The sequence below is a fragment of the Nycticebus coucang genome, chromosome 5 (genome assembly GCF_027406575.1).
Source record: "Nycticebus coucang isolate mNycCou1 chromosome 5, mNycCou1.pri, whole genome shotgun sequence".
Lineage (NCBI taxonomy): Eukaryota > Metazoa > Chordata > Mammalia > Primates > Lorisidae > Nycticebus > Nycticebus coucang.
Genome location: NC_069784.1, coordinates 88,203,826 through 88,226,295, shown reverse-complemented (window position 1 = coordinate 88,226,295; position 22,470 = coordinate 88,203,826). Strand labels below are relative to the sequence as shown.

At 44.6% G+C, this 22,470-nt stretch overlaps 1 protein-coding gene across 1 annotated transcript; it reads right to left on the bottom strand.

Moving 5' to 3' along the window:
- Nucleotides 1-11,482: 11,482 nt before the first annotated feature.
- LOC128586308 (uncharacterized) lies at nt 11,483-17,320 on the bottom strand. The gene is given in 3 exon segments (XM_053592017.1): nt 11,483-12,880; nt 13,170-15,734; nt 15,737-17,320. Coding segments are annotated over 3 exon segments (5,229 nt in total). The 5' UTR covers nt 17,309-17,320; the 3' UTR covers nt 11,483-11,788.
- Nucleotides 17,321-22,470: the final 5,150 nt, after the last annotated feature.

Below are 22,470 nucleotides of genomic sequence, written 5' to 3'. Positions count from 1 at the left end.
TAAATATCACCCTGATACCAAAATCAGGAAAGAACTTAACAAAAAAATTAAACTATAGACCAAAATTATTAATAAATATTCATTTAAAAATATTCAATAAAATCCTAGCAAATAGAATTCAGCTTCATCAAAGAAGGTGATTCAACATAAGCAAATCCATAAATGTCATTCACCACAGAAAAGCAAAAACAAAGACCATGTGATTCTCTCTTTTTTTTTCTGCAGAAAAAAAAAACATTTGACAAAAAACAGCATCATTGTTTGGTTTATCAAAGATCAGATGCCAAAGCCAGCCCATCCAAAACAGGCATAGAAGGTATATTTCTTTAACTAATAGAAGCCATCTACGATAACCCTTAGACAATACCATATTAAACAGAGAAAAACTGAAAATGATTCTACCTAGAACTGGAACAAGACAAGGATGCCCACTATAATCTCCACTACTATTCAACATAATGCTGGAAGTCCTAGCCAATGCAATCAGGCAAGAGAACAATATCCAAGGCAGGCATCCTCAAACTTTTTTTCTTTTTTTTTGTTTATTTTATTTTATTTTATTTTATTGTTTTTATTGTTGGGGATTCATTGAGGGTACAATAAGCCAGTTACACTGATTACAATTGTTAGGTAAAGTCCCTCTTGCAATCATGTCTTGCCCCCATAAAGTGTGACACACACCAAGGCCCCACCCCCTCCCTCCATCCCTCTTTCTGCTTCCCCCCCCATAACCTTAATTGTCATTAATTGTCCTCATATCAAGATTAAGTACATAGGATTCATGCTTCTCCATTCTTGTGATGCTTTACTAAGAATAATGTCTTCCACTTCCATCCAGGTTAATACGAAGGATGTAAAGTCTCCATTTTTTTTAATGGCTGAATAGTATTCCATGGTATACATATACCACAGCTTGTTAATCCATTCCTGGGTTGGTGGGCATTTAGGCTGTTTCCACATTTTGGCGATTGTAAATTGAGCTGCAATAAACAGTCTAGTACAAGTATCCTTATGATAAAAGGATTTTTTTCCTTCTGGGTAGATGCCCAGTAATGGGATTGCAGGATTGAATGGGAGGTCTAGGTTGAGTGCTTTGAGGTTTCTCCATACTTCCTTCCAGAAGGGTTATACTAGTTTGCAGTCCCACCAGCAGTGTAAAAGTGTTCCCTTCTCTCCACATCCACGCCAGCATCTGCAGTTTTGAGATTTTGTGATGTGGGCCATTCTCACTGGGGTTACATGATATCTCAGGGATGTTTTGATTTGCATTTTTCTAATATATAGAGATGATGAACATTTTTTCATGTGTTTGTTAGCCATTCGTCTGTCATCTTTAGAGAAAGTTCTATTCATGTCTCTTGCCCATTGATATAAGGGATTGTTGGCTTTTTTCATGTGGATTAATTTGAGTTCTCTATAGATCCTGGTTATCAAGCTTTTGTCTGATTGAAAATATGCAAATATCCTTTCCCATTGTGTGGGTTGTCTCTTTGCTTTGGTTATTGTCTCCTTAGCTGTACAGAAGCTTTTCAGTTTAATGAAGTCCCATTTCTTTATTTTTGTTGTTGTTGCAATTGCCATGGCAGTCTTCTTCATGAAGTCTTCCCCCAGGCCAATATCTTCCAGTGTTTTTCCTATGCTTTCTTTGAGGATTTTTATTGTTTTATGCCTTAAATTTAAGTTCTTTATCCATCTTGAGTCAATTTTTGTGAGTGGGGAAAGGTGTGGGTCCAGTTTCAGTCTTTTACATGTAGACATCCAGTTCTCCCAACACCATTTATTGAATAGGGAGTCTTTCCCCCAAGGTAAGTTCTTGTTTGGTTTATCAAAGATTAGGTGGTTGTAAGATGTTAGTTTCATTTCTTGGGGTTCAATTCAATTCCAAGTGTCTATGTCTCTGTTTTTGTGCCAGTACCATGCTGTCTTGAGCACTATGGCTTTGTAGTACAGACTAAAATCTGGTATGCTGATGCCCCCAGCTTTATTTTTATTACTAAGAACTGCCTTAGCTATACGGGGTTTTTTCCGGTTCCATACAAAACGCAGAATCATTTTTTCCAAATCTTGAAAGTACGATGTAGGTACTTTGATAGGAATGGCATTGAATAGGTAGATTGCTTTGGGAAGTATAGACATTTTAACAATGTTGATTCTTCCCATCCATGAGCATGGTATGTTCTTCCATTTGTTAATATCCTCTGCTATTTCCTTTCTGAGGAGTTCATAGTTTTCTTTATAGAGGTCCTTCACCTCCTTCGTAAGGTATATTCCTAGGTATTTCATTTTCTTTGAAACTATGGTGAAGGGAGTTGTGTCCTTAATTAGCTTCTCATCTTCACTGTTATTGGTGTATACAAAGGCTACTGACTTGTGGACATTGATTTTATATCCTGAAACATTACTGTATTTTTTGATGACTTCTAGGAGTCTTGTGGTTGAGTCTTTGGGGTTCTCTAAGTATAAGATCATGTCGTCAGCAAAGAGGGAGAGTTTGACCTCCTCTGCTCCCATTTGGATTCCCTTTATTTCCTTGTCTTGCCTAATTGTATTGGCTAGAACTTCCAGCACTATGTTGAATAGTAAAGGTGACAGAGGACAACCTTGTCTGGTTCCAGTTCTAAGAGGAAAAGCTTTCAGTTTTACTCCATTCAGTAAAATATTGGCTGTGGGTTTGTCATAGATAGCTTCAATCAGTTTTAGAAATGTGCCACCTATGCCTATACTCTTCATTGTTCTAATTAGAAAAGGATGCTGGATTTTATCAAATGCTTTTTCTGCATCTATTGAGAGGATCATGTGATCTTTATTTTTGCCTCTGTTAATATGGTGGATAACGTTTATGGACTTGCGCATGTTAAACCAGCCTTGCATCCCTGGGATGAAGCCTACTTGATCATGATGAATGACTTTTTTGATGATAAGCTGTAATCTATTGGCTAGGATTTTGTTGAGAATTTTTCCATCTATATTCATGAGTGAGATTGGTCTGAAATTCTCCTTTTTGTTTGGGTCTTTTCCTGGTTTTGGTATCAGGGTGATGTTTGCTTCATAGAATGTGTTGGGGAAGATTCCTTCTTCCTCAGTTTTTTGGAATAATTTCTGCAGTACAGGAATAAGCTCTTCCTTGAAGGTTTGATAGAATTCTAGAGTGAAGCCATCTGGACCAGGGCATTTTTTAGTTGGAAGCTTTTTTATTGTTTCTTTGATCTCAGTGCTTGAAATTGGTCTGTTCAGGAGCTCTATTTCTTCCTGACTAAGTCTAGGGAGAGGGTGTGATTCCAAATATTGATCCATTTCCTTCACATTGTCAAATTTCTGGGCATAGAGTTTCTGGTAGTATTCAGAGATGATCTCTTGTATCTCTGTGGGATCAGTTGTTATTTCCCCTTTATCGTTTCTAATTGAGGTTACTAGAGATTTTACTTTTCTATTTCTAGTTAGTCTGGCCAATGGTTTATCTATTTTATTTATTTTTTCAAAAAACCAACTCCTTCTTTCATTAATTTTCTGAATGATTCTTTTGTTTTCAATTTCATTGATCTCTGATTTGATTTTGGATATTTCTTTTCTTCTACTGAGTTTAGGCTTAGATTGTTCTTCTTTTTCCAATTCCATAAGATCTCTTGTGAGATTGTTGATGTGTTCTCTTTCTGTTTTTCGAATGTAGGCATCTAAAGCGATGAATTTTCCTCTCAAAACTGCTTTTGCAGTATCCCACAGGTTTTGGTAGCTTGTGTCTTCATTGTTGTTATGCTCAAGGAAGTTAATGATTTCCTGTTTTATTTCTTCCTGCACCCATCTGTTATTCAACAGAAGATTGTTTAATTTCCATGCCTTTGGGTGGGGTCGAGCATTTTTGTTAGAGTTGAGTTCCACCTTTAGTGCCTTATGGTCTGAGAATATACAAGGTAAAATTTCAATTCTTTTTATTCTGTTGATATTTGTTTTGTGTCCCAGGATATGATCAATTTTGGAGAATGTTCCATGGGGTGATGAGAAGAATGTATATTCTTTGTCTTTGGGGTGGAGTGTTCTATATGCGTCTATCAAGCATACTTGTTCTAGGGTCTCATTTAAATCTCTTATATCTTTGTTTAATTTCTGTTTAGAGGATCTGTCCAGCTCTGTAAGAGGAGTGTTAAAGTCCCCTGTTATGATGGTATTATCAGATATCATATTGCTCAGACTGAGTAAGGTCTGCTTCAAGAATCTGGGAGCATTTAAATTGGGTGCATAAATATTTAGAATTGAAATGTCTTCTTGTTGTAGTTTTCCCTTGACCAATATAAAGTGACCATCTTTGTCTTTTTTGACTTTAGTTGCTTTAAATCCACATGTATCTGAAAATAAGATTGCAACCCCTCTTTTCTTCTGAATTCCATTTGCCTGAAAAATTGTCTTCCAACCCTTGACTCGGAGCTTTAATTTGTCTTTTGAAGCCAGGTGTGTTTCTTGCAGACAGCAAATGGATGGCTTGTGTTTTTTAATCCAGTCAGCCAATCTATGTCTCTTCAGTGGGGAATTCAAGCCATTAACATTTATGGAGATAATTGATAAGTGTGGTAGTATTCTATTCGTCTTATTTGGTGAGAGTCCATTGCTTAGTTTTATCTTTTGCATCAGTGTGGAGGTTAAGTTCTGTCCTTTGATTTCTGAGTTCTTACTTTGCTGCTGATCCATTGTGGTGGTCAGTGTGCAGAACAGGTTGAAGTATTTCCTGTAGAGCTAGTCTTGTTGTGGCGAATTTCCTCAATGTTTGTATATCCGTAAATGATTTGATTTCTCCGTCAATTTTGAAGCTTTGCTTAGCAGGGTACAGAATTCCGGGCTGAAAATTGTTCTGTTTAAGTAGATTAACGGTAGATGACCATTGTCTTCTTGCTTGGAAAGTTTCATTAGAGAAGTCTGCGGTCACTCTGATGGATTTGCCCCTGTAGGTCAACTGGCGCTTACTCCTGGCAGCTTGCAGAATCTTTTCTTTTGTCTTGACTTTGGACAGGTTCATCACAATGTGTCTTGGAGAAGCTCGGTTAGAGTTGAGGCGACCTGGGGTCCGATATCCCTCTGAAAGCAGTGTGTTAGAATCTTTGGTGATGTTTGGGAAATTTTCTTTTATAATATTCTCTAGTATGGCTTCCATTCCTCTGGGGCATTCTTCTTCCCCTTCTGGAATTCCTATAACTCGTATGTTGGAACGCTTCATAAAGTCCCATAATTCTGACAGTGAACGTTCTGCTTTCTCTCTCTTCTTTTCTGCCTCTTTTACTATCTGAGTTATCTCAAAAACTTTGTCTTCTACCTCTGAAATTCTTTCTTCTGCATGGTCTAACCTGTTGCTGATACTTTCCATTGCATCTTTAAGTTCCCTGATTGACTGTTTCATTTCCTTCAGCTCTGCTATATCCTTTTTATATTCTTCATATCGTTCATCTCTGATTTGATTCTGTTTTTGGATTTCCTTTTGGTTATTTTCCACTTTATTAGCAGTTTCCTTCATTGTTTCCATCATTTCTTTCATTGTTTTCAACATGTGTATTCTAAATTCCCTTTCTGTCATTCCTAACATTTCTGTATAGGTGGAATCCTCTGCAGTAGCTACCTCATGGTCCCTTGGCGGGGTTGTTCTGGACTGGTTCTTCATGTTGCCTGGAGTTTTCTGCTGATTCTTCCTCATGAGTGATTTCTTTTATCTGTTTCCTTGCCCTAATTTTCCTTTCACTTCCTCTTTCTCTTTAAGTTCTTGTGCCTGTGGACTAAGGGTTACAGGACCAGAAGGGTGAGAAGGTTGAGGAGCAAAAAAGGGATGAAAGAAAGGAGGACCAAGTGATAAGAAAAAAAGAAAGATAGAGAAAGGAGAGGGGTTGGGTATAAGGAATATTGACAAAAAGAAGAGAGGCACAGAAAGAGGGAGACAGGGCAATATAGGTGTACAGTAGGGTACTTTGACACAACCTTAAAAAACCCCACCTTCTGGGGGTGCCCAGTTGGGTGGTTCCCTTGAGGTCAGCAGCTCTTTGCTAACCTGATCAGACACAGTACCCCACCTCCACCAAGTAGAGAGGAAAGACAAAAATGCTATAAATCAAACCAAAACAAGCAAACAGAAAACTTTATGGGGATACAATTGGGTGAAAAACCAAATGATAGGGGTAGAAACACTAGCAAAAATGAAGTTGTAGTTATTAAACAAGGCAGCAATGGGAAATTATAATTGAACTAGAAAAATTGAGAAAGAAAAAGGGATCTGTATGGAAAAGATTGAAATTAAAAAACAAAAGAACATCAACAACGTCAAAATAAACAAACAAAAAAACCCCAAACAAACAAAAAAAGAGAAAAAATACACAACCAAAAACAAAGCAGTTTGTATATGTTATTGAATATTGTCTGGGCAACACGTGGTCTTCTGGGGTATGAGATGTTAGTCACAGTTCTGATACGACTGGAGGCTGCTGATTTCTCAAACCCCAGCAGGTAGACACCCTAAATCTCTCTTCAGCCCACTTAAAAGGCACTTTGAACTTGTAAACTTGCTGAGCAGAAGCTTTCCCAGCTTTCTCGCTGGAATCACTGCTGAAGTGGCTATCCACTTACCCAGTGTGCCAAAACCGGTCTCACTCTGCCCCTGAGGGTTAGGGCTGCAAGGCGGCTCAGACCCCACCCTTAGGCTACTTGGTTGCTGGGTTACAAGCTCCCACCTGTTTCTAGCTCTGCGACCCTGAGGGCAGAGGGGGCAGATCACTGGCAATGGTTCCGTGTGACCCACCGCCAAACACTATTAGCTCCGTCTGGCTCAGCGGCTCAGACTGGGGCCCTAGGCAATGGCCAAAGTTCTCCGCACTCCCGCTCAGGCCTTCCCCAGGGCAGTTCAACTCAGTGCCAAGTCCAAGGACATCAAAACAGTTCACAGGTAAGGCCTTTCTGGTTTGCAGTCTCGCTGCTACTGAACTTACAGTTGTGGGCGGGTTTAGACGGATTGAACACTCGCGACCACTTGCCGGTTTTCCACTGTTTTAGTCCTCCTCTTGGGGTCCAGAAGTCTCTCGCTGACTCCCTGTATCCTCATAGGAGTGACGCTAGGCAGTTCCCACCAGCCAGAGATGCCTGGAGTCCTATCTCCCCAGATTCACGGTGCCCAGATGCAAGGAAGCTGTTACTCGGCTGCCATCTTGCTCCGCCTCTCCCTCAAACTTTTTAAACAGGGGCCGGGCAGCGCCGTGGCTCAAGGAGTAGGGCTGCCCGTCCCATATGCCGGAGGTGGTGGGTTCAAACCCAGCCCTGGCCAAAAAAACAAAAAAATACAGGGGGCCAATTCACTGTCCCTCAGACGGTTGGAGGGCCAGACTATACTTTAAAAAAAAAAAATAAACCTATGAACAAATTCCTAGGCAGACTGCACATATCTTATTTTGAAGTTAAAAAAAAAAAAAAAAAAAACGGGAACAAATACAATTCACACTGCTTCATGTGGCCCACGGGCCACAGTTTGAGGACCCCTGATCTAAGGTATCCACATGGGGACAGAGGAGGTCAACTATTTACTCTTTGCTGATGATAATATTTTATACTTAGAAAATACAAAAGACTCAACCATGAGATTCTTGGAAGTGATCAACAAATATAGTAACATCTCAGAATATAAAATCAATGTTCTCAAATCTGTAGCCTTCATATACACCAATAGTCAAACTGAGAATAAAATCAGACACAATCCCCTTCATGGTAGCTTCAAAGAAAATGAAATATCTTGGAATATACTTAAGAAAGGATGTGAGGATTTCTACAAAGAACTATGAAACCCTGAGAAAAGAAATAGCAGAAGATGTTAACAACGGAAGAACACACCACACTCATGGCTGGGAAGAATTAGCATTGTTAAAATGTTTATACTACCCAAATCAACCTACAGATTCAACACAATCCCCATAAACAAATGTCATATTTTGAATAACTTTATTTTTTTTTTTTGTAGTTGAGATTTTATTGGTTGTGTTGAGCATCAGTACAGACATTTCAATTTGTATACACAATTCTTAACGTATGTACCCAAAATCTAAAAAGCCATTTATTGTAATTCTTTTTTAAACATTTATTCCAGTGACTTTCCAGATTAAAATCTGGAGGCAAATTTTCCTTAAGAGGATACAAGTACCAGTATCTTCAAATGCTGATAGGCTGTTAGGTAAGTCCCACCAATTCACACTTCATTACCATATGCTACATGCACAGCACAGCAACAAAGTTATTAGGAAAACAGGAGCACCACAACCAAAGATGTTAAGGGGTGTACACAGTTCTGACACGGAGAGCCATGATCACAGGAGTGGTTTTCTTCAGGAAACAATTCTAGTACAGAACAACATGGGAATAGAAGTAATTTAAAATGTTCACACATCAATGCAGGACTGGGACTCCATACTGCCATTTAGTATGCTTTGCATTACAAGATATAAAAACTAATCCCCATCTATGGAATGTTAAGCTCACACCCAAGATAGTCAAAGCCTCCCATTAATTCAACATTCCACACTATTTTCTGGTTGTACCAAAAAATAAACAACCAGCAAATGCTTTCACCTCTTATAAAAACCAATTTACACTTAAAAAATGGGATGAGGTGGGATTCCCTCCTTCTTAAAAATTTTTGTAGAGCTGGACGGTGCCTGTGGCTCAGTCAGTAGGGTGCCGGCCCCATATACCAAGGCTGGCAGGTTCAAACCCAGCCTCGGCTGAACTGCAACCAAAAAATGGCTGGGCGCTGTGGTGGGCGCCTGTGGTCCCAGCTACTCGGGAGGCTGAGAGAATCGCTTAAGCCCAGGAGTTGGAGGTTGCTGTGAGCTGTGTGAGGCCACAGCACTCTACAGAGGGCCATAAAGTAAGACTCTGTCTCTACAAAAAAAAAAAAAAAAAATGTTTCTAGAGCTACTAAAAACCTTGCATTTACACAGTAGTTGATAAAAATGTTCCTCTGGATTGTACAAGAAGGGAGACAGGGACCACTGGTAAGACATGGTATATGATATTAATCAGACTTGGCTTCTTTCTCTCCTGCTTCGTCAGCGGCTGATCCTCCTCAGCTTTAGTTTCTCTGTTTTCTGCTGTAAATCTTCTTTAGTTTTGAAGGAAAGTACTACCAAATCCAAAAAGGGGGGGGGACCAGATATGTAGCAGCACCCCTTGCCCCCTACCATAAGAATGTGACCTTTTGTAACTGTCCTAGGAAATAGCCCCAAGCTGAAGCAGATAACCGGTAACTGGTTCTGAAAGAAAAAAGCTAAGCAAATGTTTAACTGCTGATCTTGTCTTAAGACAGATGAGTAATGAACCAGAGTTATTCTTATCTGGAAAAGCCCCTATGTCTGCTACCCCTCCCTATGAAAGACTTGGGGCAGAACCCCCCCACTCTGCCCGGAGCTCTGACCACCCCAATCAAAAGAGACGGCACTTGATGCAAGAACGCAAGAGGATTTTTATTCCTGCATGCCGGGGCTTGACCCACAACTCTTTTAGAAGCCGAGGAGTCAAGCCCTGCACAGCAGTTTTTACAAGCTTATAAAGGCAAAAACTACAAAGTAGGCGGGAATAGCAGACATAGCAGGGGCTCTAACCATAAAGTAGGGGGGGGGAGTAGACATAGCAGGGGCTCTCCAGATAAGAAGAACTCTGGTTCATTATTCAACTGTCTTAAGACAAGACTAACAGTCAAATATTTGCTTAATAGTAAACATTTGCTGCAGCTCCTGGGGCTATCTCCTGGAACAGTTACAAAAAGTCACATTCCTATGGCAGGGAGTGAGTGGTGGTCACATTCCTATGGTAGGGAGTGAGAGGTGGTCACATTCCTATGGTAATATTTTCTTTCATTCCCCCATTTGTTTTTTTGGGAAGTTCTAATCATGGAACTTCTGGCTCTATGTATTCATTCTCATGGCTATCGTCCCGGCGGAGAGACTGGTAATGCTGTCTGAGCATTAACACTTATACAGCACTCACTCTCTCCCGGAAGAAGATGACTATACAGTTGAAAATGTAGGGCCCAAAGGTAAGAATTAGAAGCAGTATAATAAGAGGGCCTATTAAACTGGAAACGAGAGTGGTGAACCAAGGTGATCGGCTGTACCAACTTTCAAACCATCCTTGATGGGCCTCCCGATCTCGTTGTCTTTTTTCTAGACTCTCCCTGAGTTTAGACATGGAGTCTTTTACCATACCAGAGTGATCTACATAGAAACAGCATTCTTCTCTTAGTGCAGCGCATAACCCTCCATCTTTTAGGAACAGATCGAGTCCCCGTCTATTCTGCAATACTACTTCAGATAAGGATGTTAGTGACTCTTCTAATTTTGTGATGGATTGTTCTATGGCTTTTAGGTCCTCATCTACAGCTGCTCTCAGTTCTTCGAGATACTGTGGGGTCTGGACAAGTGCAGCCGTTCCTGTTCCTACTCCGGCTGCCACCCCATACCCATCAGGACAGCTAGAGTAATAGAGACTGGTTCCCTCTTCCGTCTACGGGGTCTGAGATCGAATTCTGCCTCGAAGGAACTCGCCTCGTGATAGATAACTCTAGGTATTAATTGTACGAGGATACAGTAGTCTGCAGTGGAGTTAAACACTGATGAGGAAATGCACGGGGTTAGCCCGGTGCTGCAAGCCCACCATCCTCCTTTAGGGGGCACTAGATAATAATTGGTAGTGGTTGATGGGCTTTTAATGGTCTGATTACACAGATGCTGGCGATTTTCGGGGATCGTGCCTAGGCAAATGCCTCGCCCAGAGACTGCTGTAAGGGTGATCTTGGATCCCCAGTCACAGGAATTATGGGAGGTGGTATTTTGGAAGATATCTGAGAAGGCGATTCCTTCATAATAGGGCGGGCCTGAGGCTAGACACAGCCAGCAAGATTCGGTAAGATTAGGGTTGGAAGTATTGAGGACATTGAAAGCCCCCTGTATTAAGTTAAGAAGTCTCTGCCCGGTGCTTGGAGTCTCTGGGGATGTTACCTGGGGAGACAGTTTCGCAGGCGATGGGGCTGTGCTGGCCTCAGTAAATTGGGTGCTCCCCGGAGTCTGGGGCATACGGGGGGAAATAGGTGGCCTGGCTGGCGGCTGCTGTCCTGAGAGTACGATGTTGGGTCCTATCTGGACAGCGACGGGGGTCTCTATTTTTAATTTGATGAAGAAGGTAAATCCTTTATCCCACCCTGACATGTAGGAACGGAATCCCCATGTTCTTCCTTTTATCCAATCTCGGGCTTGTTTCCCCCTCTCCGTGAAGGAAATATTTAGGGGTTTTGACCCTGCTCCGGTACTGCTCCTCTTTACGGTTATTAAATCCCAAGAGGAGAAGGGGTGCCAGAAGGCCTGCCCAGTCGTCTCACATCCCCATTGTTTACAATAGAAATTTTCTACCCCCCCACATCTGTTGGCTTGGCTTCTCGTTCTCCCGTCCCGGGGACAGATATAGAACTCCGTTTGTCGCATCCAGCGCTGGGTGGGCAAGTTGCCACAGCCAGGGGGCGTCTGCAACGTACTGGCCTTGGGATGTGGAGCCTTGGGTAAGTGAGCGCTTTGTTAAATGGTGATCAAGGCTCGATGGAACCTCTTTAAAGGTCTCATCGGAGATATCCCAATTATCTAGCCCTGCTATTAAGGCGCAAATATCTGGGGTGAGGGACGGCCACCAGGTCCAAGGAGGGTCTTCTTTTGTAGTACTCCATACTACATCACCAGTCTGAGAGAGAACCTGCCAGATTAACCTCTGGGGGACATGGGGGTTGGGACCGGAGCTACTTATCACCGGGAGTTGTATCAGCAGGAGCAGGGCTACTGCGGCAAATGCGGAGCTTGAGGGGGTTGTCCGTCTTTTCCACTTTCCACCCGGAGTCTGGCGGTGGTGCTGGTTTGACATGAGACGCGTGGATCCAGGCTGCGATGCCATCAACTTTTATTGCCGTCGGGGTTGTGAGCAGCATTAGGTATGGTCCTTTCCACCGTGGTTCAAGGTTGGCTGTCCAGTGGCGCCGGATGTACACTGAATCTCCAACCTGGAACTGGTGAGGTATTTGCAGATCCCCGGGCTTGTAGGCCTCGATCAGCCGGCTCCACACCTCCTTTTGCACAGTTTCAAGGGCTTTTAATCTGGTGTATAGAGATTGAGAGGAGTAAGATTCTGGGGAAGGGAGGTGCTGCATGGCAACAAGCGGGGGGTGAGCTCCATATAGGATTTCAAAGGGGGTCAGCTTGACAGTGCTAGGGGTGTTGCGCACACGGAACAGGGCAAAGGGAAGGAGGACTGTCCAGTCAGTAATGCCAGTCTCTAAGGATAATTTAGTCATGGCCTCTTTTAGGGTTCTATTCATCCTCTCTACCTGCCCTGAGCTTTGGGGCCGATAAGCACAATGTAAATTCCACTCAAGCCCCAGGATTTTGGCTAAACCTTGATTAACCTGGGCAACAAAAGCGGGACCGTTGTCGGATCCGATTACCTTGGGTAGCCCAAATCTTGGAAAAATTTCTTCTAATATTATTTTGGCTACGACTTGAGCAGTCTCCCTTTTTGTAGGAAAAGCCTCGACCCATCCTGAGAAAGTATCTATGAACACCAGCAAGTACTTGTGTCTGTATTTGGCCGGCTTAATTTCTGTAAAATCTGTTTCCCAGTAGCTTCCAGGACGATCTCCTTGGAGTCGTTTCCCCTGAGGTAATGTGCTAGGCTGGGTGTTTACTAATTGGCAAGGTCTGCACTCTTTTGCAGCTGCGTCAACGAGTTTACTTAATTCCATAATATAGTATGGGGAGGACTGAACAATAGTTCTTAGATGCTTGGGGCCCAAATGAGTTAATTTATGAAGCTGTCTGAGAAAGGTGATCGCCTGCTCCTCAGGGAGGATGATTTTTCTTTTTTTTTTTTTTTTTTTTTGTAGAGACAGAGTCTCACTTTATGGCCCTCGGTAGAGTGCCGTGGCGTCACACGGCTCACAGCAACCTCTAACTCTTGGGCTTACGTGATTCTCTTGCCTCAGCCTCCCGAGTAGCTGGGACTACAGGCGCCCGCCACAACGCCCGGCTATTTTTTTTTTGTTGTTGTTGCAGTTTGGCCGGGGCTGGGTTTGAACCCGCCACCTTCGGCATATGGGGCCGGCGCCCTACTCACTGAGCCACAGGCGCCGCCCGGAGGATGATTTTTCTTTCCAGAGTTTCTCGGATCCCCTCTGGGGATTCTAAGTGGAGGCCTAATCTGTTCATTCTCTCGAGATCCCACTCCGAATATTTAAAGTGTTTGACAAAGGGGGGTGCTATTTCTTTAAGGCTAGGCCTTAAAGTGTTTTCATATAGCGGCAGGATGTTGAGCCTTTGAGCTGCTAGCTTAGCTTCTCGGTCGGCTCTTTGGTTTCCCTCGGCAACTCTGGACCCCCCTTTCTGATGCCCAGGGCAGTGGATAATGGCCACTTTCTTAGGGAGGTGAACAGCCTCCAGTAGACTTAGGATTTCTTCCTTGTGTTTAATTTCTTTTCCTGCTGAAGTCAGCAGTCCTCGCTGCCTGTAAATGGCCCCATGAACATGGGCTGTAGCAAAAGCATACCTGCTATCAGTGTATATGTTAACTTTTTTGCCTTCTGCCAAATGTAAGGCCTGGGTCAAGGTGACCAGCTCGGCCTTCTGGGCCGACGTCCCTTCAGGCAGACTGCTTGCCCAGATGGTCTGCTTATCGTCCACTACCGCCGCCCCGGCCACCCTTTTACCTTCTATTATGGAGCTGCTCCCATCAGTGAACCAGGTCAGCTGGGCATCCGGCAGGGGCTGATCACAGAGGTCCTTCCGAGTTCCAGTTTCCTCAGCCAGTACTTCTTGGCATGTGTGTAATACATCTTTCTGGACAGAAGTATCAGGTAATAGGGTAGCTGGGTTGAGGATGACAGGCGGGCCAAACTGGACTCTGTCTCCATTTAATAGGAGACTCTGGTAATGTGTCATGCGGGCATTAGACAGCCACCGGTCAGGGGGCTGTCTGATGATGCTTTCTAAAGCATGGGGGGCAATGACTGTCAACTTCTGCCCCATAGTCAATTTGTCTGCATCTTTTACCAGTACCGCTACTGCAGCCACAGACCTCAGACAGGCTGGCCCACCACCAGTGACGGGGTCCAATTTCTTGGAGAGGTATGCTACCGGTCTTTTCCATGGCCCTAAAGGCTGCGTCAGCACCCCTCGGGCCACTCCTCTCTTCTCATCTACGTATAGGACAAAGGGCTTTGTTACATCTGGTAGAGCCAGGGCCGGGGCTGATAATAATGCCTTTTTAATGTTGTCAAAGGCCCGCTGTTGGCTGGCACCCCACTCGAAGGGAGTGCCTTCCTTGGTCAAAGGGTAGAGGGGAGCTGCCAGAGTAGCAAACCCCGGTATCCATAAGCAGCAGTACCCCGCAGTCCCTAAGAATTCTCGCACCTGGCGGGGCGAGCGGGGAACTGGAATCTGAGTCACAGTATGCTTCCTGGCTTCCGTTAACCATCTCTGCCCTCCTTTTAAGGTGTAACCCAGGTACATTACCTCTTTCTGGCAGATCTGGGCTTTTTTAGCAGAGGCTCGATATCCTAAGCGGGCTAGTTCTTCTAGCAATAGTTCTGTGCCCCGATAGCACTCTTCTTTTGTTGTTCCAGCTAGTAGTAAGTCATCTACATATTGTAGGAGCGTTACCTGAGGGTGGCTGGCGCGAAAGTGAGCTAGGTCTTGGTGGAGGGCTTCATCAAAGATGGTTGGGGAGTTCTTAAACCCCTGTGGAAGTCGGGTCCATGTCAATTGCCCCGTCATTCCAGAGTCCGGGTCTCTCCATTCAAATGCGAAGATGTTCTGGCTAGAGGAGTGTAGTCGGAGGCAGAAGAAGGCATCCTTTAAATCCAGGACAGTGTACCAGATATGGTTTGGAGGGAGAGAGCTTAACAGATTATAAGGGTTAGGCACGGTAGGGTGGATGTCTTGCGCCTGCTTGTTTACTTCTCTTAAGTCCTGCACAGGGCGATAGTCTCCTGTGCCGGGTTTCTTGACGGGTAATAAGGGCGTGTTCCATGGTGACTGGCATTTTACCAGTATGCCCAGCTGTAGGAGACGCTGAATGTGAGGCTTAATCCCTTCCCGAGCTTCCTTAGTCATAGGATATTGGCGCACTGCCACAGGAGTGGAAGTAGCTTTGAGTTCTATGACTATAGGCAGCCTTTCTGCGGCCAGTCCCATTCCAGCAGTTTCGGCCCATGCCCCGGGATATTTTTCTAGCCAGTCATTTACGAGACTAGTCCCTTTCTCCCACTGCTTTTCAAAGAGTCTATGTTCATCCTCTAAACGCATGGTCAGGGCTGTTACCCTCTTATTTTGGGTTACCTCTGGGCCATCAGGAGTAAAAGTGATTTGGGCTTCCATTTTGGTGAGTAAATCTCTCCCGAGGAGGGGTGCAGGGCACTCAGGGATAATTGTGAACGAGTGGGTTACCTGTCCCACTCCCAGATCTACTGATCTTCGGGTAGTCCATGAGTACTGCTGATGCCCTGTGGCCCCTACAACCCAGGATTTTTTCTTGGAGACGGGTCCTGATGGTTCAAGTAGGACTGAGTGTTGAGCTCCGGTGTCTACTAGGAACTCAACTGGCTTCCCCTCCACCTTAAGTATTACCCTAGGCTCGGGGAGGGGTTCCGAGCCCCGTCCCCGCTAATCTTCTTCTTCCTCTAAGGCCAGTACTTTCATGGAGAGTTCTTTCTTCTTTTTTTAGGACATTCCCTGGTCCAGTGCCCCTTTTCCTTACAGTAGGCACATTGATCCTTATCTAACGGGACGCGGTTGCCCAGGCTACCTGACTTCTTAGTTCTACCTTGGGTCTGTTTCTGGCTCTTCTCCCCTACTACTGCAGCCAAAATCCATGTTAAGTTTTTCTCCTGTCTTCGGTCTCTCTTATTTTCCCTTTCTTCTCTCTCTTTCTCCTTTCTCTGCTCTTTTTCTTCCTCAGTTTCTCTTTTATGGTATACTTTCTCAGCTTCCTTAACTAAATCCTGCAAGGTATAGTCCTACAATCCTTCAATTCTCTGCAGCTTTCTTTTAATGTCTACAGCTGACTGCCCTATGAAAGTCATAGCCACGGAAGCCCTCTGTCCTTCAGAGGCAGGGTCAAATGGGGTGTAACGCCTAAAAGCTTCCATTAGACGCTCAAGAAACACGGAGGGGGGTTCCGTGGCCCCCTGTATTACTTCTCTTACCTTAGCCAAATTAGTGGGGCGTCTTGCCGCCCCATGGAGGCCAGCCACTAGAGCCTGGTGATAGACTGACAGTCGCTCCCTACCTTCTGCCGTGTTGAAATCCCAGTCTGGTCTGGAGAGGGGAAAGGCAGCCTCGATGATGTTGGGGAGCTGGGTAGGACGCCCGTCCGCCCCGAGTACATTCTTCCTAGCTTCCAGTAAAATCCTCTCCCTCTCTTCAGTAGTGAAGAGAGTCTGTATGAGCTGCTGGCAGTCATCCCATGTGGGCTGATGAGAGAACATCAGGGACTCTACCAGCCCAGTCAGGCGTTGGGGGTCTTCTGAAAAAGGGGGGTGATTAATTTTCCAGTTATACAGGTCTGCGGAAGAAAATGGCCAGTACTGGAGGGGCTGGAGAGGAGGTGGTCCCTCATCTGTTGCCACCGGCGGGGGGCCGTATGCCCTCAGGGGTAGGGCAACAGTAGTGTCGGGAGACACTCCTCCCCGGCGGTGACTCCTGGTACCTTGTGCGGGCCCCAGTGAAGGTTCCCCTAGGGGTGCAGAGGGGGCAATCACCGGATCCGGCGATGCTGGTCCTCCCTGCCCCCTGACAGGAGCCAAGGCGGGAGGGTATGGGGGAGGAGGGGGTGGAGGGTCGAGGAGAAGATGATCAGTCTGGATTTCCGGGTAGATCTTCTTAGGGGGGTCCGAACTGTCGCCCCCTTTTCTGGGACCGGAAGATTGGACAGCAAGCACCTGAGGATTAGACGGGGGCCTGGATGTGGCAGTCCACGGCCAAACCCAGGGGGGCGGATTCTGCACCAGGTCCTGCCAGACTATGATGTAAGGTTGTTGATCTGGATGGGCTCCCGGTCCTCTCTGAAAAACAATCTCTTTAATAGCAAAAATAAGAGATAAGTCAAAGGTTCCTCCTGAGGGCCAGCCGACGTTAAAAGTAGGCCACTCCGAGGAGCAGAAAGTCTGCCATGGGCCTTTTTTAACCTCTACTGACAGATCACGACCTCTTCTCTTCACTTCAGTCCAATGATCTAGAGTTAAACTCAGAGGGGTTGTCACAGTCTGTCCCATCGTCAGTGGATATGTCAGAAACACAAATAACAGGAATAACAGAAATATTACATGTACAAGGACCCACCTACTACACTTGGTCCTTCACAAGCCTATAACAGAATCAGATGGGCGCATTTCCCATAATTTTTGATCGAACAACCAGACTCGACCAGCGCCCTTACAGCAGGAGACAACCAGGCGTCCCTGGTTCTCCTCAATTCCTGGGGCGTCCCACAGGGTTTCAGCCTGTGGTCCTCCGGGCACGTCTACTGACCACTGTCCGGCCACTCTCACGAGGTGCTGAACGGCTGCGAAATTGAAAGCGCGCACACAAAGTCAAACAAAAGGACTGAAGACACAGACTAGACAGTTTTCGGGGTACCCCTTTCTTACCTCCAAGGTCGACTCTGCAGGTGAGGGGTGGTCGTTATATCCCAGACGAGCCCCCAAATGAAAGACTTGGGGCAGAACCCCCCACTGTGCCTGGAGCTCTGACCACCCCAATCAACCGCAAGAGACGGCACTTGATGCAAAAACGCAAGAGGATTTTTATTCCTGCATGCCGGGGCTTGACCCACAACTCTTTTAGAAGCCGAGGAGTCAAGCCCTGCACAGCAGTTTTTACAAGCTTATAAAGGCAAAAACTACAAAGTAGGTGGGAATAGCAGACATAGCAGGGGCTCTAACCATAAAGTGGGGGGGGGGAGTAGACATAGCAGGGGCTCTCCAGATAAGAAGAACTCTGGTTCATTATTCAACTGTCTTAAGACAAGACTAACAGTCAAATATTTGCTTAATAGTAAACATTTGCTGCAGCTCCTGGGGCTATCTCCTGGAACAATTACAAAAGGTCACATTCTTATGGTAGGGAGTGAGAGGTGGTCACATTCCTATGGTAGGGAGTGAGAGGTGGTCACATTCCTATCGTAATATTTTCTTTCACCTAAAGCCCCTGCTATGTCTGCTACCCCTCCCTAAAGCCCCTGCTATGTCTGCTACCCCTCCCTACTTTGTGGTTTTTGCCTTTATAAGCTTGTAAAAACTGCTGTTCAGGGCTTGACTCCTCGGCTCCTAAAAGAGTTGCGAGTCAAGCCCCAGCATGCTGGTAAAAATCCTCTTGCTGTTTGCATCAAGCGCCGTCTCTTGCGGTTGATTGGGGTCGTCATCGCTCAGAGCAGAGTGGGGGGTCCTGCCCCAAGTCTTTCAGTTTCTTGGTTAGCCACTCGGGCCTGCTTTCCCTTTGCTCCTCTTTTCCCTTTCGGTTGCACGTTTTTGTCTGAAGATTTATCCCTTGCTGCTGCCTTTTTTGGCTTCGTTTCCACTTTGGCAGGAGCAGGTTTAGCTGACAACTGCGCCAACCTCCTCTTGGGCTCTTCCTTCCCGGCTCCTTTGGCAGAGCTGACCTTCCTCTTGGCGGCGGCAGGGCTGTGCCTGGTGCCTGCGGGCTGCGGCGCCGAGAGCCTTCACGAAGCTCCGCGGCCTGGCCGCTGCTCTCCTCCTGCCGCCCGAGCTGCTGAGACCCGCGGCGGGGGCGCTGGGAGAACCGGATCAATTTTAATAAATAGGTCTTCATTTCATACAGAACCAGAAAAAAATCCGGAATAGCTAAAGCAATTCTGTAAGATAAAACAAATCTAAATAGCCGGGCGTTGTGGCGGGCGCCTGTAGTCCCAGCTACTCGGGAGGCTGAGGCAAGAGAATCGCTTAAGCCCAGGAGTTGGAGGTTGCTGTGAGCTGTGTGAGGCCACGGCACTCTACCGAGGGCCATAAAGTGAGACTCTGCCTCTACAAAAAAAAAAAAAAAAAAAAATTAAAAAAAAAAAAGATAAAACAAATCTGGAAGCATCACATTATCAGATTTTAGGTTATAATACAAGTCTATAGTAATCAAAATATCATGATATTGGCATAAAAAATAGAGACATAGATCTATGGAACAAAATAGAGAACTTAGAGATGAAACCAGCCTCATATTGCCATCTGATTTTGGTGGGGATTTTTTTTTTTTTTGAGACAGTTTAACGTTTGCCATGAGGTTTTTTTTGAGACAGAGTTTCACTTTTGCCATGAGGTTATATCTCACAGCAACCTCAAACTCTCTGGCTCAAGCTATTCTCTTGCCTAGCCTCCCAAGTAGCTGAGACTGCAGGCACCAGCCACAATGCCTGGCTATTTTTAAAAACAGGGTCTAGCTCTTGCTCAGGCAGGTGTCAAACCTATGAGCTCAGGCAATGCACCCACCTCGGCCTCCCAAAGTGCTAGGATTACAGGCGTGACCCACCGCACCTTGGCTTCACCATCTGATCTTTGATAAACCAAACAGAAACATAATGGGAACAAGAACCCCTATTTAACAAATGGTGCTGGGAGAACTGGTTAGCCATGTGTAAAAGCCTGAAACTGGAATTCCACCTCTTACCACTTACACCAATTAACTCATGCTAAATAAAAGATTTAAATCTAAGACCCAAAATGATAAAAAAAAAAAAAAAACCACTAGAAGAAAGCATGGGTAAAACTCTTTACGACATCAGCACTGTGAAAGAATTTATGAAGAAGACATTGGCGATCGCAACAACAACAGAAATAAATAAATGGGACTGATCAAGTTAAAAAGTTTCTGCACAGCTAAGGACATGATCAAGCAAGCAAATAGATAACCTTCATAATGGGAGAAGATACTCAAATGTTACAAATCTGACAAAGGGCTAACAGTCAGAATCTACAAAGAGCTCAAACAATGGGAAAAGAACGAATAATCCCATTAATCATTGAGTAAGAGACATGAACAGAATCTTTTCCCAAGAGGAAAGAAACACATGAAAAAATGCTCATCATCCCTAATCATCAGAGAAATGCAAATCAAAACCACTTTGAGATATTACCTAACCCTAGTGAAAATAGCCCACATCACAAGATTGAAAGCTGCTGGTGGGACTGAAAACTAATACAGTCTTTTGGAAAGAAGTCTGAAGAATCCTCAAAGAGCTAAAAGTAGATCTTCCATTTGATCCAGCAATCCCATTATTAGGTATCTACCCAGAAGAAAAATAAAATTATCTTCTCATAAGGATATTTGTTTTTTTTGTTTTTTTTTTTGGCCAGGGCTGGGTTTGAACCTGCCACTTCCAGCATATGGGACCGGCGCCCTACTCCTTGAGCCACAGGCGCCGCCCTCATAAGGATATTTGTAACTGAATGTTTATAGCACCTCAATTCACAATCACAACAATGTGGAAACAACCCAAGTGCTCATCAACATATACCTGGACTAATCAACTGTGGTATATGTATACCAGGGAGTACTATTCAGTCATAAAAGGATGGGGACTTTGCATGATTTATATTTACCTGAATGGATCTAGAGAACATTCCCCTAAGTGAAGTATTTCACAAATGGAAAAGGAAGCATCCACGTACTCAATACTATGTTGAAACTAATAGATCACCAACTAAAGGCCCAATGAAAGAAAAACACAATTAAATTCAAGAAGTGGGGAAAGGACAGGGGGAGGGGCTTGGTAAGTTCCCACCTAGCAGGTACGATGTGGGGGTATGTACCACATTACCTTGGTGAAGGATTCAACTGCAACTCAGACTTTACCTTACAAATGCAAACAATGTTACCTAATTGTATATGGCCTCCTATTAATCCAGAATTATAAATAAATAAATACATACATACATAAATAAAATATTCACAATCTTTAAAAACTGAGGCTAACACCACATGCCCCTTGATTACATGATAGAGGCTTTGTGAATAAGAATGTGAGTGAAGGCAAAAATAGTTATACATTATGGCTCGGCACCTGTGGCTCAAGTGGCTAAGGCGCCGCTTAGCCCACTGAGCTGGTGGGTTTAAATCCAGCCTGGGCTGCCAAACAACAATGACGGCTGCAACCAAAAAATAGCTGAGTGTTGTGGCAGGCGCCTATAGTCCCAGCTACTTGGGAGGCGGAGGCAGGAGAATCGCTTGAGCCCAGGAGTTAGAGGTTGCTGTGAGCTGTGATGCCACAGCTCTCTACCCAGGGAGACAGCTTGAGGCTCTGTCTCAAAAAAAAAAAAATAGTTATGCATGTTGAGTATTAGTTATTCAATAAATATTTACTGAGCACTGAAGATGTACCTGGCATTTTGTTCCTTAGAGATACTGCAGTAATCCCCTGCCCTCATGGATTTCACAGGCTATTGAAAGAGATACATAAAAAAATTGACCCTGATTTCAAGATGATAAAGTAAAGATGTCTTTGCCTCCTCCTCTATTGAAATAATCCAAAATTAAGAAATCCAAACTTGAATTAGACAACTCCAGAAAGGCTTAGAGCAGAAGACCCACGTGCGAACTGTGTATTTAAGAATAGTAGTAGTTAGACCTCACAGGCCACCTTGACTCCACATACTGGTGTGACTACCAACACACACATCCCACCAACGCACATGCTTGACTATAGGTTTTTATTTTTGTTTTGTTTTTTAAGAAAGAGGGGTCTCTGTTCCCCAGGCTGGAGTGCTGTGGCATGATCATAGTTTACTGTATCCTCTACCTCCTGGACTCAAGTCACCCTTTTGCCTCAGCCTCCTTACTAGATGGGAATACAGGTGTGCACCTACATGCCAGGATAATTTTTTTTTCTTGAGATAGAGTCTCACTATGTCGCCATCAGTAGAGTGTGGTGTCACAGCTCACAGCAACCTCAATCTCAGGGACCCAAGCGATTCTCTTGCCTCAGCCTCCCAAGTAGCTGGGACTACGGGAACCCGCCACAACGCCCAGCTATTTTTTGTTGCAGTTGTCGTCGTTGTTTAGCTGGCCCAGGGCCGGTTCAAACCTGCCAGGCTCAGTGTATGTGGCCGGTGCCCTAGCCACTATGCTACGGGCACCACCCAATGCCAGGCTAATTTTAAAATTTTTTTGTGGAGACCAAGTCCCCTCTGTTACCTAGACAACTCTTAAACTCATTGGCCTCAAGTGACCCTTCCATTTTGGCCTCCCATAGTGCTGGAATTATAGGCATGAGCCACTGTTCCTGGCTTCTGGGGTTATTTTATGGAGAAAGAGGAGAGGGAAAGGCACTGAACTTGGAGACACTGGGCAATGAGGAGAGCAGAATGAGGTACAGCACTGATAACAGAGAGATGAAGTGCAAGTGTGCTTCCTTAACAGCAAAGTGAGACCT